Source organism: Anabas testudineus, chromosome 23, assembly GCF_900324465.2.
Source record: "Anabas testudineus chromosome 23, fAnaTes1.2, whole genome shotgun sequence".
NCBI classification, from domain to species: domain Eukaryota; kingdom Metazoa; phylum Chordata; class Actinopteri; order Anabantiformes; family Anabantidae; genus Anabas; species Anabas testudineus.
The window spans coordinates 11,390,271-11,409,975 of NC_046631.1; the positions used below are offsets into that span (position 1 = coordinate 11,390,271).

The 19,705-nt window shown below is 39.5% G+C and overlaps 1 protein-coding gene across 1 annotated transcript in view; it reads right to left on the bottom strand.

The window, feature by feature from the left end:
• Positions 1-4,081: 4,081 nt before the first annotated feature.
• Positions 4,082-19,705, bottom strand: part of plxnb2a (plexin b2a) — a 111,510-nt gene continuing 95,886 nt past the window's right edge. Inside the window, exons 21-43 of the mRNA XM_026363428.1 lie at positions 17,805-17,941; positions 17,534-17,716; positions 17,041-17,152; positions 16,056-16,265; positions 15,879-15,962; positions 15,556-15,651; positions 15,081-15,217; positions 14,887-14,987; positions 13,435-13,667; positions 13,123-13,304; positions 12,753-12,819; positions 11,795-11,941; positions 10,462-10,539; positions 10,257-10,335; positions 10,076-10,176; positions 9,906-9,987; positions 9,599-9,750; positions 8,938-9,098; positions 7,427-7,574; positions 7,240-7,304; positions 6,764-6,839; positions 6,518-6,592; positions 4,082-6,218 (exon numbers count right to left, since the gene is read on the bottom strand). Of these exons, the coding sequence (XP_026219213.1) occupies positions 6,114-6,218; positions 6,518-6,592; positions 6,764-6,839; positions 7,240-7,304; positions 7,427-7,574; positions 8,938-9,098; positions 9,599-9,750; positions 9,906-9,987; positions 10,076-10,176; positions 10,257-10,335; positions 10,462-10,539; positions 11,795-11,941; positions 12,753-12,819; positions 13,123-13,304; positions 13,435-13,667; positions 14,887-14,987; positions 15,081-15,217; positions 15,556-15,651; positions 15,879-15,962; positions 16,056-16,265; positions 17,041-17,152; positions 17,534-17,716; positions 17,805-17,941 (2,811 nt within the window). The 3' untranslated portion in view covers positions 4,082-6,113. The remainder of the gene's footprint in view (positions 6,219-6,517; positions 6,593-6,763; positions 6,840-7,239; positions 7,305-7,426; positions 7,575-8,937; positions 9,099-9,598; positions 9,751-9,905; positions 9,988-10,075; positions 10,177-10,256; positions 10,336-10,461; positions 10,540-11,794; positions 11,942-12,752; positions 12,820-13,122; positions 13,305-13,434; positions 13,668-14,886; positions 14,988-15,080; positions 15,218-15,555; positions 15,652-15,878; positions 15,963-16,055; positions 16,266-17,040; positions 17,153-17,533; positions 17,717-17,804; positions 17,942-19,705) is intronic.

Genomic DNA, 19,705 nt, shown 5'->3' on the forward strand with positions numbered 1-19,705 from the left:
ACCAGAGCGTTTCTCTGTTTTACGTAACAGTAACAAGTATTTGATAGTTGATAAATAGATAAATTATATATTGTGTGATAAATGTAAAAAACAAACTTAGTAAATATTATTCCTACTTTTTTAAAGATATAAATTTAACATCTTACCTGGGAACTTGATGATTTAATCGGAGCCTGTGGATCCGACAGTTCTGTTTATTGAAGAAACATAAACAAAGCACATGAGAAGATGCATTACAGGTTCATTAGTATTATTCACCTACTCCTATAAATGCAGTACTGTATAGTGCAATAATAGCTATTACACATATGTATATGTTGACACATGCTGGTAGAAAGGGAGAATAGAGCAGATGAACTGTACATTAGAGACAGAAATATTCATCTATTGCTGTTTGAACGTGCAATTCTGCATTCAAACACACAGTGGCAGTGTTTCCTGCATATTACATCAACTGGCTGGTAAAGGAACAAGAGTGCATGAGTCTAATATTTAAAAAGCATGTTTGACTGTAGTTGAAATAAATATATTTCAAGTCAAAAATAAGAAGCGGACATAAATACTGCACTTTCCAACACGTATTCTCATGTTTTCATGTCAGGTAAATTATTCCAATCAGATTGGATCAAAACACAACTCTGACCTGTTTTAATTTACATTTCTTCCCACTTTAAACTATACAAATTAAGAACACATGAAGGACAGGTGTCATTCAAACTAACACTTATTTAGTCATAATATATTTTCCTTGTGCAGAAATCAATTACTACCCTCGAATCCAGAGCTGAATCTCTGTCAGTGGTTTCCTGAGGTGTGAGTGAGCAGATATCCTTGAACGATCAGTTCATATGAATCATAAACAGGAGGCTCCTCTCTGACAAAAGCTTGGATGATGCTGTGCGTCCTTGCCTCAGGCTGCCTGAGGTCTATCAGCACATTTGCCAGTTGAACACAGTTTTCTGCTGTGAAACATCCACTCAGGACTTCATCTAACACGCAAGTAAATGAGGCAGAAATCGGATGAATCCACTGAAGCTCCTTCGTCTCTCAGTGTGACTGGACTTCATCACAGCTGTCAGTCAGAAACAGGTCTAGACATTTGTTTTTCAGTGCCAAACATAATCATTATTTATAATCATTAATTGTAGATTGAGCTATAATCAATCAATATTCAAGAAACAAAGACGAAGCTGTTGCTGCTCTGACATAATCCATCACTCACACACCTGACGTCCACAAACATGAGTCCAGGTGGGGGTGTCTCCTGAAAGAGCATCACCTTCTCTGAACACGAATACACATCAAATCAATACTTAAGACTATGGCTGTGACTGTTAGTATTGTACTACAAAATAAAATGCTGATGTATCATTGATGCATTAACCCCCATCACTACATGTTAGTACTTCTACTTTTGTACTTTAAGTAAAATTTAGAGCTTGTAGTTAGTACTTTTATTTGAGTAAAAGATATAAGAGGTACTTGTAATGGAGTATTTTCAAATTATGGTTTTACTTGAATACTGAGTATTGTGTACGTCTGAAGGTCTTCCTCTGGAGTTTAATAAACCCTAAGGAGACTAACGAGTCCTTGAACGTCACACTGTAACGATGCTGCGTTAAAAATATAACTAAATGTTTTTAATCGAGCTCGTTACCGGACAACAGGTATGTTTCCATTAAATTAACGGATTTAACTTACATTTCTTGGCAGTCAGACGACATTTCCACGGTAAGTTTTCTTTTCCATCAAGCACCTGCTGAATTAATCAACCTCAGGTGGTTCGGGATGCATTCAAACGCCGAATACTTTGTGGGACGTTTCAGTTCTCTTCCGTCCTGACTTCTAACCCCGTCTTTAACTCATTGTCCATAACTTTTCCAGAAGTGGAAAAAGATGTTTTCAGACAGCAAAGAGTAGAAGTTATAAAGCTAAAGTGTGACTTCAGAAAAAAATAGTTGATAAAATTAAATGTACATCACTTAATTTGATAAAATTGTGAAGGTTTCAGTTTCTTATGGCAACAACTATTTCCCATTGTGACTGGTAAAGATAACTGAAAGGCAACAAAACAACAGACTCTCTTTCCATTTGTAGAAACATTTTTTTATTGGATATTTGACTTCTTAGATCTGGATCTTCTGCCCATTTCTCCACTTCCTCAGAAGAGTCACCGATATGGGCACCAGACCAGTCAGTGCTGTTTCTGTTTCCATTTCAAAGTCTACATTTGGTCCAGTCCAAAGCATTTGTTTCCAACAATAATGTTACAAGAATAGACAAAGGGAAAGTTGTATTTCATGTACAAACGGTAAAATGGAATAATCACACAGAACTCTTGTGACGTCAGTAGAAACATCACAGTGAGCGATTTCCTGTGTAACATTCAACAACTCTCTGTTGTGCCTCAAAAAACAATATTATTTTTCAAATGCTTTTCTGTTTTACATCATAGATACACACAGATCTGCAAATTAGCAGGACATAAATGTACTTACAATGAGGGTTCAGTTCTCTGGGCTGGTTCTTCATTCATTCATTACACATGAACATTTTCCCGTACCTCTGTTAAGCACTCAAACGTCACATCATTTACTAAACTGTTCTGGAGCATTTCTCATGATTCATAGTCCAGAATCCTGTACTTTCATTTAATGGTATTTGAGAGTCCTGTACTGTGTGTGCAAATTAAATTGCAGCACAGGTGAAGTGATCTCCAGTCTTGGGGTTTTACATTCACCTGTTCCTGCTCCTGGTTTCTGCTTCACTAGCATCTGTAACACAAACTGGTTTGTCCAAAACTACCATTAAAACTCTCCTGGATACAGTACTGTATTTAAAATCAGACATCCCCGACTCTATTCCATATTTGCTAATGTTAGTTTTGTAGTGCACTGGGTGCGCATGTTCGTTAATGTAAGAAATAGCTGCAAAGATGGAACCTCAATCAGCAACATTTCTAATAATCAATTAACCATTTCAGTCGGATATTAGGAAAACTGGCAACATACGCTGGTTGCAGCCTCTTAAATGTGAGGATCCCATACGTTCTTCGAAATTCATAACAAAATGAACACAGTGAACTGAATACCTTACTTTGAGCTGTGTTACATTACACAAGGTCTTTTATGTGACATTTCACATCCAGAATGATTAACTGATTGATATCAAAAAGAATCACGTTGAACTACGTCTAAACCAAGGAACTTTTTCCTTTGCTTGATACTGGAATGACATTTATTGACAGTTTCTCCATTACGATCTTCCAGTTCACCATAATCACCACAAACGTCCAGTAAGCCTACTACACTGTGCACTATAGTTTGACCATTGCATTCAAATCCTAAGGCACTCGGTTAAGGCGGAAAAAAGAAGCAATTGATGGTGGGGGAATGGTTACAGAGAAATTTTGAAGAGATACACTGTGTATCATTAAACTATAATTATATAGGTAGGTAGAGATGTCTGCAAAGCAACGTGAAGCTTGATTTGCTTTGAGAAGTGAATAATTTTCTGATAACTAAACAACACAACCTCAGCTTTTATAAAAGTACCACCAGATTATTTATTTTCATTTCATTTCATTTATGGGGATTAACAGTTTGATCCCCATAATTCGGATTACATTCACAAATCCTACAAGTCAAATGACAGTCGGAGTCCTTTGCACATACTAAACTACCCAGACGAGAGTTCTTGAAGTTATTTGGCACATAACGTGGTTTTCATAAATACATTTCTGAGAGAGAAAATCCCAGAATGACGCTCAGAAAAAGTGAAATAAAAACAAGCTCAAATATTTTTCTTTCATTCTTTGTATCTGGAGGTTATTTGGGGGTCAGGTTCTGGTCAAAAGCTTGCGGCACGTCCATCCACAGTTTAAGAAACTCGAGACATGAGTACAAAGAAGCACCAGCCTTAAGGTCGTATTGCTTCAGACTTTAAAGATGCCGTTTGTAAGATCTCAAATTCCAGAGAAATCCAACTTCAGTTCAACCCACAAACCTAAAAACAAACAAAACAAACAAAGCGACTTTCCTTTTCCGAAACCCCTTCTAAAAAAGCACGGGCTTCCACCATCTGACTTACAAACTGCATATTTAATCTTTGATATTAACTCAAGCGTCACATAAAGCATCGTCGTCCGGGCTTAAAAGAAAAGAAGAAAATAATGCAGATGTTGGATTCTTTGACTGTGATCATGATTAAAACGTAGAGAAGATAAATGAGTTAATTTACACTTCAGCAGTGAAACACTCTGTTCCAGATCCTCTGATACCTTGATGCACAATTCACTCATTTTAGTTGCAACATCAAACACTGGTAACACGAATAATCACAAAATATTACTCTAATTAGCAGATGACAAACTTGTCTTCCATTCACACTTGTCTTTAAATTTCCTATGAAACTTTAACTTTTAAAGAGACATGATGATCTTATGCAGTGTTTGTGCAGATTTCAGCAAACTAGGAACAAAACAAAACTAGTCTACTTCTAATTAAACCAGCCTCATGAATATTATGAAATGTTTAATGGGCGCTAATTGGCACATGCATTTCCTTAGAAGCTTTGCAGGTGCTGCCAATGTTTTTGTCACCTCTATGTAGAATAATGGAGACTAGAGTGTGCAAATAACAAATCAAAAAGAAAGAAAATAGTACATTTAATAATATGTATTTCCTTTTTATGTATGCAGTTATTATCATTTATCGATAACAACATCCACAGGATATGTAGGACAATTCACTGTTTTGTATTTTTATGTTCTGACTGTGAAATCATTTAAATTACTGTGCAGTAAAATTGGCACTGTGTTATGGAGGGATATGGTCAATAATAACAGGATTGAAAACATTTTAACACTTAACCGTCTTATTTTTAGATTTATTTAAACCTTTTTGAAGGATCCATGTCTTCAGAAGACACTGGAGTAATTTCCTCTTCCGAGTGCAGATAAAAGAAAACAGAAACATATGCTGCAACATCTAAGAAGTGAGTATTGCGAAAGAAGACAAATCATACACAGTATAAAAACAAATCATACTAACATACATGTGTTTGACTGGACATGATTATGCAGTCGTGATTTTTCACAGAAAGTAAAAACAAGCTGGTCTGAACCCCCCCCCCCATTAACACTACTAGTAGCACTGTAGCAATCCGTTGAAAACATAAATGTTGTATGTGGAAATGCAAAGCCGGTGCTTCAAGCCTGCACTCAAAGCATAATAGTAAACCAACTAAGTGTAGAAACAGATCATTTGATATTTGGCCACAATACAAGAAAAGTCTCTGTTGTGATTTGATTTTTTGGGCTTAACTCATCGTACCCTGAATCCACTCTCCTGTCAAGTCTCCTGATTGGACAGTGGTATGTACCATAGTGGATATTCACTGGTGAATTATTTTTATTTGAATGAAAATAAAAGTTCATCCAAGCATGTTCATGCTTTAGGATAGAAACCATTCCCTACTGCTGATAAAAGATTAGATTTCCTTTGTTGCCTTTTGATATGAAGACAGAAATCTGACCTCGGATCAGCGTATATAGGCTAATTCAACACACGTCTACAGTTTAAACATAAAAAAGTGGTCACAAAGCCTCGTGAAGCTGCTGCAATTCCATTTCCGATCTTCCCAACTTTCAAAAGGACCGAGTAGCAAAAAGGAAATATTTGGTAATGTCTCATTACTTCACTTGAATTCCTCAGTTTTCCAAAAGAATCGTCAACCTTTATTCCTTGTGTGGCACTTTTTTCCTTCAGTCCTTGTGTGATAAATGTTTAATCTGAAGTAAAGAGAATCCAAACACATAAACCTCTAGGTCCGAGAAATACACAAACTGAACGCTGCAGCTAACATTAAAAAAATAACCCTTTGATTTCACAGACAGTCACCGTTTCATAGCAGATATCAGCACTTCAGTTTCCAACACTTCCTTTGTCCAAACTCTTCATAGCTCATCTCTTCTGGAGTCCTACAACCCACAACGCTCCACCTTCAGTCCTTACATGGTCAAACATTCGGTAGAGTTCGTCCTCCTTTGAGTTCATAACTGGAAAACAATATCCTGTGTTTTAGAATCCCTGACCCCTCGATGAGCTCAGGGGTCAAAGGTCTGTGACCTTGTTCTCCAGGGCGGCAGCGATCTGTTGGAGGCGGAGGGTGAGCTGTTTATTCTGGGCTGCAGGGTCTTCGTCCAGCGACTGTATGATCTGAAGTAGAAGATCACCAACATAAATAAATAAATAAATACATTTCCATTGGTGCCAATTTGAAAAGCTTTGTATACTGCTCCCAGTTTCACAAATTTAAGAGTGGGATTTCCTGTTAAGCTAAGGAGACAACACACAGTTGCTGTGATGTCATTGTGGTAAAATAAAGACAGTAATTACCCAGCAGACACCACAAGAATCCTTCTTTTATTTTTCTCTAGGGTCTCATGGATTCCACAAACAGAATGAGAAGTTTTAAGGAGCACAATAATGTTTTGAAATTAAAATAAATTTCTCACCACATCATAGTACTTGCTGGCGTACTGGTACAGTTGATGTAAGGCCACCTGGGTGTTCAACTTGTCTGTGTGTTGCTACACAAGGGAAATAAAAAAGACATATTAAAACATGAATTTTAGAAACTCAAGTGCCTGAAATCTTTACTTAAGCACAAAATCTGGGAATGGTTACATTCAAACCACTAGTTTCATGATCATTTCATCGATTTCACACACACACACACACACACAGTGGGTGGCCCATACCCTGGACACCTCAGCGAGGTGTGTATTCATGTCCTGATCACTGACTGGAACCATCTGTCTGATACCCTTGTAGTAACTGTGGAAAACACACAAGGACACGTACATACTGTCAAAACACCTGATCCAGCCATTTACTAAATTATATCAAGCATTATTAAAAGATGCATCAATAAAAATCATGTATAGAGCCGTTACAGCAGCATTAATTAAAGCAGGATAAGTGGTAAAATGACTGGTAAATCATTATTTTACAACAACAAGCCGATTAGTTCTTTTAAGACGCTCCAGGACCAAACCTGTTTGAATTTGTACTTCACATTTTTATATTTGTCAGTGATGCAGGTTTGCATCTGTTTATTGTGATATATTAACGCTCTTCTTGTTGTGTGCACTCCAATGCATTTAATTTGCAGCTGTTTAAGTTGCTTTCAAGTAGAACCCTCAACAAACACTCAGCCCTGTGCATGTTCACTCACTCGTCCACCATCTTCTTGTACGTTGAAATCTCTTTTGCATAGAGCAGTTTGTTGCTGGGAGACTCCTACAGAGAAAAAAACAGAATTAAAACCAGTGTGGTTTATTTTGCTATTACATGTTGTCGTTGACTTCCCACGAGGAGCATGAAGTCTATGGTTTGCTTGCTCTTTATTTGCTGTGACTTACTCTGCTGAGTTTGTGCTCTGTCTTGGTGCAGGCGTCCATGAAGGTCTGAGAGATAACGTGCAGTGAAGCCTCCACCACCTCCGTCACGTGGACATCAAAGATGAAGTGGGGATTCCTCAGGATGTTCACCCAGTACCGCAGAGGCAAGCTGTGGACGCAGAAACACTCGGATGAGTACATCTGCTGCCCAAAATGTTCTTTAAATATAAGAGAGGGAGGACACTGGGGGAGTGCGTTAGATTCTGCTGGGTCCTGTGCAGCAGCAGGAGACGTCTCCTGTGGCTTGACATTTCTCTGCACTTCAATTTTTGGTCATTTCAGCACAGAAGGTCTGAACTCAGGTCTGATTAAAAACCAGACAGGACATCTAGCTAAAACACCTGAAAGAAAACATCATTTTACAACTTATTAACACAGATTTAAACCAGATTTAAGACTGTAAAAAGTACACCTCTTGGTTTTGGGTGTACTCTGGTGTGCTGGTTCCCCTGAGCAGTTTTAATCCAACCGTTCATAGTTGCTGACTAAAAAAGAGAATCTGCTTTTATCCATGTTTCAAAAAAGCCGTATCACCTCGTTATCACTGTTAAGAGAACGATCAATTTCAGACTATTTCAGACACTTTAAGGACCTGCTGACACACAGTTTCCCTTCCCTTCACTCGTCCTTCCATCCTTTCATCTCTTTCTGCCGTCTCTTCCTTCCCGTTACCTCCACAGGCCATAACCCTCGTCAATAATTCACCACAACTGATGAATATTTCATTGTTCAACTTGTTGGTGAGTGTGTATATTTGTGATGATTGACAGGGGGAGCTCAGGGCCTGTTTGAAAACCGAGAAGTTAGAAGTAAAAAAAAAATCTCTCCGTCTGTACTTCCTCTCTTCTTCTTCTTCTTCTTCATCTGTAACCTGTCATTTATTTGTCCAGATAACTGGCTGCCAATTAAATCAGGCTTTTGTGCGATCGACTGACTGGTTTAGCAGTGACAAGGACATAATTACACAGTTTAGCTGATGAGGTATAATACACTCTCTCTCGCTCACACACACACACACACACACACACACACACACACACACACACACACACACACACACAGCTTGAAAAGCAGCAGAATGATTTCTCTTAGCAGGTTTTCTTCACAGGTCGTATCTCCAGCCGAGAAGAGAAGTTGGCGGACGTTGAATCACTCAACCAGTCGCTGACAGCGTGATCCTGGAGGTTGTTTAAACAACATCTATAGAGAGTTTAGTCTCCTGCTTGTACCTGGTGCTCATCTAGACACTCGTGAATGAGTCTTGTCAAAGTTAAATAAAGTTCAAAAGTTTTTGATGATAAGGTTTCTGCAGAAGAGCAAAAAATACAGCTTCTGATGTCTTAAATGCTTCTTTTTCTGTTTTATACAATAAAGAAAAAGAATTATAATTAACAGGCTAGTTGATTATTAATAATTATTATCCATCTACCTATATTCCAGCAGTCTTTGCACACATGGATGTGGATTTGTACCTGTTGGTCTTCCAGATGTGCAGCGTCTCCTCATCTACGTTATCGTGTTTTAGCGCTTGTTCATCCAAAAAGTCAAAGAAGTATTTGACGGCAGGGGGAACAGCGGAGCTGGAGCACAACACACTGCGGAAGAAGTCGTCCACAAACTGCTGCAAAGTGCCCTGTAATACACACACACACACACATTTATATATAGCTTTTGAAACGAACACAATAATTTCAAAGCAAATATATTTTCTTTAAATGGTGAAAATAATCATGCCAAAATGCCTCTTCACACCTACGCAGTTCAATGTTCTTAATCCATCGTGTTTTATAGACCCTTTCTAAAGATGCTGCGTACATCATTTTTACATCAATACCACTTTCATTTTCACAGGATTATCACTGCAAACAAACATGGAATCGAAGAGAAGATCAGAGGTGAAAATAACCTCTGACAAGCTCTGGAAACTGAGCTGCTGAGCCAGGAAAATCCCAATATGTTCATAGCACAGAACACATGGAGATAAATGGTACCTCATGATAGATTCATATTGTATTCTTCACCACAAAGAGCTCTGCGCTCACTGCCTGTCTCAGGCTGCAGTTATAACCTGAACTAATCACAGGGACGGACTGTATCAGACGCACACACACACACACACACACACAGGTGTACCTTGACGGACAGCAGCCTGGTCAGGTAGATCTCAGTGATGGCTTTGGTCATACCCTTGTCCTTCATGCTGCCTCTCTTTGACTTCACTTCGTCAATTTCATCTGCCGGTCTCACCAGGTGGAAGGTGTTGTCGTCCTCTAGGAGGGCGTTTTCTGAAACATTGACAACAAACAATCACTTTTCTTCCACTTCTGAAAATCTTTGTATAAAACTGATGTTGGGTTTCATCCCATCTTTGCCAAAATGTCTGCCTCAGGCTGTGTGTGTGTGTGTGTGTGTGTGTGTGTGTGTGTGTGTGTGTACATACTCTCTTCGTAGTTGTCTTGGTTCTGGTGGAATGACTGTGTGTGCAAAACTCTGGACAGAACCAACGTGGCGTTATCTCGAACCTGGAAGACAAGAAGTAATTCAACTTGTGAATTCAACACATCCAGATTGTGGAGCTCGAATCTGATCTAAACATGAATCCAAACTCACATTGTAATGAGCCAGAGTGTTGAGTCTCTTCCAGCGTCCCTCTTTCTGGGAAGTCAGGTCAAGATCAGATAGGATCTGACCCGTAGAGCCAGGACGCCACTCTGTGGGCGGACGAAGAAATGAATGAAATGTCTACTTAATAATAGATTTCAAATATATTTCGTTTATGTCTGTGTCTTACCCAGTGCCACACTCTCCACCTTTGGTCTCTGTGAGTACGGCAGATTCCTGTAAACCTGATCGATGATTTTCTCTTTCACCTGGAGAGCAGACAATTAAGATTTTACCTGTCAAAAACTGAACTCTTTTTATTTATCAGCGTTGAACTAAAGTCACAGGCATCAGAGGAAATGATCCTTACTGCCCAACAAAGAAAACACACCCACCTGAGAGATGGTGTCACAGTTCAAGACCTTCACTGGAGTCACATCTGGGCCCTCACCATGCACCAACACCTGCAGAGTCTGACATCACACACACACACACACACACCCGTCAGCCACACATTAATCCTTACAGGATGTGGCGATGTGGGGAGTGTAATGAACTGGAAATAGCTAAAGAATGCTTAACACAATTTGTCAGAGGCTGAAGTTGAGTCTTCGAATGTCTTTTTTTGTCTGACAAATATTCCAAACCAAATATTTTTAGTTTGCACTGAAATAAAACAGAGAAAAGCAGCAAACTCTCACATTTGAGTAGCCACAAACTCTTTTGTATTTTCTGGTCTACAGTAGAAAAATTGCCAGTGTGAGGAAATAATCTGCAGAAACTACACAAAGAAGAGATGGTGTGACACTCAACATGGACATTGCTGTGCTAGGTTTGGCTGCTGCTGAGGTTAAATCGATGATGCAATGGATTGTTAATACAGTATATGTCCATTGCAACTAGTCAGGGCTCAGTTGCAATAGACAAACTATGCTTAAGGAAATTATTTTATATTATTACAGCATAAAAAACCTCATATGGGTCTGTATATCGTTCTAAGACACTACATGACATTTAAATCCGTGGTGCTTCTATCAGATTTAATAGATGTGTTACCAGGACACCACAGGATTTGATGAATACACTGCACATCAATTCACTACAACCATTACATTAGAGACAATATAAATGTGCCATGGCCATAAATGTAACAAGAGCACAGTTGTGGCTTCAGCTGCAATACAGCCTGTCAGAATCAGACTGCCTTCGTTTTCTGCAGCCTATGAGTGTATAAAACCTAATAAGCTGCCAACTGAGTGTATGTAGCTGCAGTGATGGAGACTGCGCCTGAGCAGCCACAGCTGAGAGCGGAACTGCTCATGCTGTTGTAACAACCAGCAGAAGTGTGCTGCATAATACAAAAGACTATACCCTAATACGGCTCAGCCTTTCTCCAGGGATCAGAGGTTGTACAAAATGTATTAAAAAAGTCGCTAATTGATTTTTGAGAATCCTTTCAACTCTAAATACAACGTGTTTTATGTAATAATTAATGCTACCACTGCATCCACATTGTGCAGACCGTAATTTTAGGCTGCTGGTAAAAACAACAACAGAATAAGTGGAGAACCTTCTAAATGGATTCGTGCATAACAGGATTTTAAAACTCTAAATAATAAAAAAAAAAGGAAGGAAGCAATTAGCAGCTTTGGACTAAAAGTACTGATGCTGGCCTTCATACATCTTAAACTTGTTAAACAGTGTTTGTGTGTATTTCTGTGTACTAACCAGCACTGAGTACTCCACGTCATCTCCCAGGAGTCCTGTATCATTCAGTGTGTATTTAGCCTTCTTCATCTTGGCGTCCACTGGTCCCTTCTCAACCTGGTGCTTCAGGGCCTTGAACAGTTTGTATAAAGGTTCACCTGCTGTGTCCTATAACACACAGACACACACACACCTGGTGATCAATCTGTATTATAATAATAATAAGATCAGTATTAGATGCACATTAATGTTCTGAGTCACTTAGAAAAGCGGATGTTATACCATCACATTACAGACGTACAGAGGCTCACTATCAACAAACATTAGTTCCAGTGGAAACTTATCTATGCTAATGCAAGTTTATATATTCCTGGCTAACTCATGATTAGAAAACAGTTGAGCAAATATGATGGCACAGCTGAAAACAAATGTTTTTTAAGGCAGCTAAGTGAGTCCTAATATTTAAATGGTAGCACAAGTCGACTTGATGTGTTTAAGTACATTTAAAAAAAAAAAGGTGTTGTGAATTTCAGCTATTTATTGATTATGTACAGTATAATAATGTGATAATAATGATTATTATGCCCTGATTTAATCTTTGAACATTTTGTTCACTGCTGGGTCTTATTTTGGTTTGAGGGAGTTGGTAAAGTTGTACATGGTGTGAAGTAGTGGTCAAGACCTGGTGTATAAATTCCCCTGACATTTTTTTGGCAGGAGAATGTTAAATTATTGAAACAATGAACAGCAGCACAACATATCACCTGCTGCTGTCGATATCAACTTTCCCAAAAGCTCAAATTGGTTCAAAACAAGAAAAAGGGGTTTATATTTATAACTGAAGGAACAGCAGATGAAAGAGAGGAGAAGACGAAGAAGAAGAAGAAAGACAGAGAAACAGATCGAAGAGAAAATAAAATGAGAACAAATCAAGTGAAAGGAAAAAACAATAACAGAATAAGTGAAGAATCCGTGTTACCCTGAGGAACTGATAGAGACAGATGGACATCCAATTGCAAAGCATCCTCTCCACAACCGTCTCTGACCTAGATACACACACACACACACAATGAGAAAATAGGAAAAAACATTAGGATTGTACAAGAACCAGTAGACGCCATTATTTTACTGTATATAAATACATAAAATAAATTACATTAAGTTAATAAACGCATGTGATAGAAATGTGTTATTTAGTTAGTTATAATATTCTTGGTTTATGTAAAAAACGTTATAATTAAAAATGCATGAACACAACTCTCTTTAGTTGTGTTTCTCCTTTATTACTAATAATAATCTGCTGAGCTTTCGTTGGCTTCCTACGTATACACAAACTGTCCTTTTCTCACCTCCTGAGCATAAGTTTGGGGTTTTTGTTCTGCACATGTTCGTTCATCAGATCCAGCAGCAGCGTCCTCATGATGTCTGTGTAATACTCCAGTTTGCCGTGCAGCGCCACCGTCAGCAGGGAGGCGAAATAACCCCGGGAACGGGCGTTGAAGTCTGGACGACTCTCCAGAGTGTGGATGAACTGGAAGCGCAGGACACAGTGGGTGTTAACATTTAAAAATAAACATCACATGAGGACATCTTATTATCATCCATCACATATAACAGCAGACAGAGGAGGGAGAGAGATGCACAAGAAGCTCCAAACTCACGTTAATGAGAAAAGTTTTACTGTTCAGTAGGTTGGAGAACTGGTTGAGCGCTTGAAACACGATGGCCTTGCGCGCTTCGGGGATTTGCAGCTTTTCAGTGATCATGGCGTCGTTCATGGCACCATCCTTGGAAGGAAGGAAAAAGTTTCGGTCGGTGTAGGTTTTGTAGTCCAGGAAGGGGATCCGGGCCTCGCTCAAGTCGCTGGTGTGGTCCTCCATTTCAATCATCAGATCTGACAGACAGGGAAAATCACATTATCCAGGTGAAGTCGAACATCAGTTAGCTCACCTGTCTTTGTCTGATATACTGATTAGAAAAGAGGTAAATCTACATCTGATAACATTGTAAATAAGATGTCAGTGATCCCACACTGTCATTGAAGTTGGATTTCCACAAACCTGTGCATCTTGTCTTTATACACTATATATCATCAAGTTTGCCTGACATGGGAAGAGTCTGCTGACCTCCCGCGAGCTTCATAACAGAGCTGTCAGATTGAGCTGAAAACGGCTCGTCGAGTTCACACAGAAGACCTAAAGGGAAGTTTCTGATGTCGGAGCCAAAACGCTGCCAGTTGTGCTGAATCATGTTGGCAGGAGTTCACAGTATGGAGATAAACTGTCAGAGTGGCAACATCCTCCAATCTGTGAACGCAACGCGTGACAAGAAGCTGACAAATTTCAGCTCTGTGGACAGAAAGTTTGTGCTGCGTCTGCTGCTTCGTCTGGACACTTGAAATCTTCATGTAAATCTTGGTGAGCTCAGCGAGTTATCGGACGATTATGAGGCCCTGAGGCCAAAATATTAGTTTACTGCATTAATTTTTCTTTGGAACATGTAAAATCCTGACTTACTTAATCTGATAAACATGCAGTGAATCAGGTTAGTATCAGGAGATGCACCTGCACTTCCACTTCTCGTGTGGAGTTCATGTATGATAAGATGTTTTCACCTCTATACATAAGTGGTTAAGTTAGATTTAGAGGGATTTATTTATTTTGCATTTCCTTTTACAGCTCTACAGGAAGCGGATCCCCTTTCGCAGATGCCACCATGTGCGTCACTTCTTTCTATATTTAAACTGGACAATAAGTTGTGTAGTATAGATATTATTGTATGCAAGTGTTTAGGGAGATACACATTTTTGTTTTTTCAAGTGAAATGTAAAAGTCCAGTTACTTTTATGTAGTTTGCATAAACTTTTGTCTGTGACTGTAAACAAAAAATAATGAGAGCCCGACAGCCTGATCTGATTTTAACCTATTCAGAGGCTCTAAGTGTTAATTAAAGGGCTTGAGACCCCGTTATTTGGTCCACTGATTACAGCGTTATCATAGTTAGAGAAACTAAAATAAGATTTAAGTTGTGATAAACTAGAACAACCACTTTCAGTACAGTTCCTAACACAAGTCAGGCCTGTGATTTCACAGCTTCCAGGTGACTGTGTCTACCTGTGAACTCTTTCTTGCAGCGATCGCGAACACTCTCCTCCAGATTCTCCAGCTGGTGTTTCACCTTTTCGTATTCTCGTTCCGCCTGCTGACTCTTCCTCCTGTTCGAGGTGAGACAGACGGGCGCGCGTTCAAACACCTCCACACACAGAAAAACAAATGTGCTGCGTGTTTGTTTTAATAATTTGTCAAACCTGTAGCAGTAGACTGACACGGCGATGAAGAGCAGCATCGGTACAAGAACTGCAGGGATGATTATAGCGAGAGGAATGCCGTCTTTTCCATCATAGTAGACTGAACCCACAATCCACTCGCCATAACCGAACTTCACCTGGAGAGACACAGACACAGTATTATTCCATACAGGATTTATTATTAGTCAGCTACCTGCTAATATTGATGAAAACTTTCAAATGCAGGTTCTGATGCTGATGTTATCTCTGTGGTAACTAAATAATAGTAATGGACACGGATGGAGAAATGTTTTATGTCTCTGTCGGGAGGCTTCTGTTTTCCTCTTTTAGCTTTGTCCTTGGCTGAATGTTCATGTGCATTAGAGACTATATCCTGTAATTTGCTGGCAGCTAAGATGCAATGCAAAAATAAGGAGTTATGCGGAGAGGGGCACGGTAAATATTTCATTGCCCACCTCCCCTGTTATGTGTTTACCGTTAGATGCAGCAGGTCGTTGGTCGTGTCTCTGCGCTGACGTTTAGAGCTGCTTTTGGGCTTTGTTGAAGGAGCTTCAAGAATCAATTTATCATCCTGTACAGAAACAATCACAAACAGGGAATTAAAAACTCAACTGAACACACAAGAACTGTTGGTATTAGTGATCCTGTATTGGATTAGCCTTCCAACTAATCCATACTGCAGTTTGAGACGTGTCTGATATCACACATTTCACAAAAATAGGCTATATCTTCGAAGTGCAAATCAAATAAAATCAAGTCTGGAGTTTTAGCTATAGGGTATTTCCAGTCTGTCTCTACCTGTAGTATGTTAACGTGACACATGGCATCACCAACAAACGCCTGGGCCTCTTTGGCTGTCATTCCTTTGGAGAAACCTCGACCCTGAGGAAAGCAAGAAAAAGAGATTTAACATCTAGAATTAAGACTTAATTTGATAATGAAGAGTAAATATTCACATATATTCAGTCTTCTCACATTCACAATAATGATGCTGGTCTCTGTGATGATGTTCTTGTCAAGCTTGTGGAAGACGGGGTCGGGGTGATAGTCGAAGCTCTTCAGCTCCTCCACCACGTTGTCCAGCTGCAGAAATATCCTGAGAGACTGGGGATCAAATGAGCTGTTCACCCTCGGAGAGAGAAACTGAAGGATAGTGTCGTTCTTACTCAACGCGTCCTCGACAAACTGAGGGAGACAAGAAAGAGTGGAAGAGACCAAGACGGCTTTCTTCATGTTCTACATTAAGTAATATCGAAATCAAACTGCTAATTGTTGCAGCTCTAAAACAAACAAGAAAGAAAATATAAGATCTTTTATTAGCAGCTACAGAGCCACATATCCTATTTCCGCCTTCCCCTTTCTTCCCTCTACTCTCTCTTCCTCCCCACTGAGTCTCCCCATCTTTCTTCCCAGCACAGACAGCGGCTTTTGATGAAGCGGTGATAAAATGACTTCACCTCCTCTCCCCAGCAGGGAATCTTTCCTAAGAGACTTTGTCACTCAAAGCCATTCAGCAGTGAAATGGAAGCGTCGTCCCTTTTTCCTGTTTCAAGAGCTGGTGTCAGATGTGGCAGCGGATTGATACACACTGAGGCGATTTTGTGCTTTTATTAAAAATCTGATTTAAGTGTCGTCATTGTGTTCAACTCTGGTGCTACGTAGTTTGATTGATTGCATTTCTGTTGCATAAATTGATGCTAAGAAAGTGTAGCTGAACTGAAGATCTGCAAATTAGTACAAAATATGAAAATAAAAATTAAAGCAAGGACAACCTTTTATTTCTCAACTTTAAGAACAGAATGTTCTCCACTGAACAGAAGGTTCATTGTTTTAACAACATGTTATTTAACCTGATTTATTTTTTTTACCTCCAATTTATCCAATTTAAAAGACCTTAGGTCTTTACAGTTAGGTAAAAACACAGCATGTAGAAGACACACACACACACACACACACTTACCTCTTCAGGTGCAGTGTCCTGTGAAAATTCATCAGTGAACAGCGTAACTTTCATCGTAGCTTTCTGGATCTGGTCAAATCCGCTTCCTAAAACCACAATCCTTCGACCACCACTACACACACACACACACACACACACACACACACACACACACACACACACACACACACACACACACACACACACACACACACACACACACACACACACACGTGTAAATTATTAAATCTTCTGATTTTGCTGCCGTTTCTTATTATTTTACAGATTTATGATATAACTATCATAAATCTATAAAAAAGAGGATAAAACGTAAACTTCTACTGACTTGTTGAACAAAGCCTATTCTAACTTGGTATTTTTTATTAATCTAATTGATCTAATTGATCTAAAAGAATCTGAACATGATGAACAGGCAGTGAAGACTCAGCCCAGCATGTTGTGGCTACTGTCTCAAACTGGCTGCATGTAAACCGATGCTTGAAAACACACTCACCATATGAAGCTGGCTCTGGGGGAATAATCTGTGATCTTGGGGTTTTCAGAGTACTGGTAAGGCATTGGCACGTCTTTGGTGGTGTTTTTTCCATATTTTACCGTCACTGTTAACGGGTCTGAAGGCACCTTCTGCCCCCGATACCTGCCAGTCTTGCAGGTGATTTCTGTGCCGAACGACAGGCTGAAAAAGAACGAGGAAGAACATGAACAGGATATATCAATGTTCAACTGAAGGTTACCTGGTGCGCTGTAAGTAGTGCATAGCTTACACATCACAGGGAACACCCCCCACTGTGACAGCAATGTCGTCTTTAGTCGCTGTGTCCAGGTCTTCTCCAGAGATGGTGACCACAGTTCCTCCTGCTGCTGGACCCTTCACTGGCTCCACAGAAAGCGGTTTCGGGTCCTGGACAGAAAACATAATAAAATAGCCGATTGTTCTCCGACTTCAGGAGAGATCTTAAACAGAACGATAACGGTGCATTCAAGAGTTTGACCATGACATCATTTTTATTTGCATTTTCAAATGTTTTTATGACCGAGGTGTAAAGGTGTATTGATCAAAGCAAAAAGCAACAAAACCAGAGAACATTGATTAACTCCATCATCCTGTGCCATCTTCATCTGAAATGGCATCTGATGGGAAAATTATCACAACTAGGTGTTTATTTGACTGACATGCTTAATATTTGCATAAGCTCTGCATAGAAATAAGCATTAGGACACACTGCCCAGAATCTGACTATCTAATTAAATCTAATACCACCCATTACAGCGTGTGGAGAGGTCTCTGAACAACAGCACACTCTGAAACCTGTCATTTTCACAGGGAAGCGGTGAACACCTTGTGAAGACTTCAGCATGAAAACAATCACATTACAAGAACAAAAAAACAAAAGCTCCGATCAGTCAAATTAAACGGCTGAGACAGACAAACGATAAAAAGAAAGTCAAATGAAAAGTGCACGTTAAACTTTTAGCGTGTAGAGTTCATTATATTCCAGCTGCCGTCCTGCAGGTGTGAACGCTTTGATCACATCAAAACCAGAACATACTTTAAAGTCAAGGCTGAATAACTCAACCTCACGGTATTTAGGAAGTGAGCTGCGTCTGTGTCACTGAAGAACTTCACCACGGTGGAGTTAAATCAACTCGTGTTTGAGATATAATGAAAAAGCAGACGGCATCTGCTGAAATACACCAGCTGGTTTGTTTCCTGTTTGTCTTAGAAGGTTTTGTACTGTGCTGACAGCACGGCAACAAAACATGAGGCAATATTAATTCTCCGCAACACCAGAGGATAAAGCGTCTTCCAAATTTAAGATTTCAATCTGTGTGGTAAATGAAAACACAGCAGTCAGGCACAAACGCGTGAAAGAAGTTATTCATGGTTTGAATACACTGGGAAAATATAAAGGTGTAAATAGGAATCCAAAGTAAGGAGGTACAAGAGTGTTTCCCAAATCAGCAGAACACAGGAGTGTGGTGTGCACATGCTGAGATGTACTTAAGCGTCTGGTTTGTTGCTGTTTCGGATTTGCTCTCGCTGTTCTGGCAGAGAGAACTGCAAACGCAAGAATAAACATACTCATAATAACTCTGACTTGTTGGAAATACACGAACACAACAGTGGCACAGGAGGTAGAGGTTACTGAAATATATCAGGTCTGCAAGTCAAACAGAACACAATCAGTTTTCTATTTTGACTCTGGCATAAAAAAAAAAGAGAATTTAAACCCAGAGATTCACGAATAGATACGAGCAAATGAACCAGTTTAGAAGATATGAAAAGACAATGGAGCTGTGAGCTAGGAGATGCTGCACTAATCAGCATTTTATATCAACAATAGCACAAACACATGGGTTTATGTAAGTGAGTATGTTGCTGGATGCACAGAGACTGATGATCTTCTGCAGCTGTACAGAGCAGAGGTATGATCAGTCTCATCAGCATCTTTTCAAGATCCAGGTATTTTTTACAGGACTTCGTAAAGACTGAAGACTCCCTCTGAGAAATGAGAGGAAACATCAGGTCTCCACACATTCAGCAGCCACTCCTTTCCCGTACTATAAATAATAGATTTCTTTTTGTGTTTTCCTCTCTGCTCTTCTCACTGCACACTGCTTCAGTTTCCAGATCACAGGATGCTGCTTTAAACTCTTATTTACA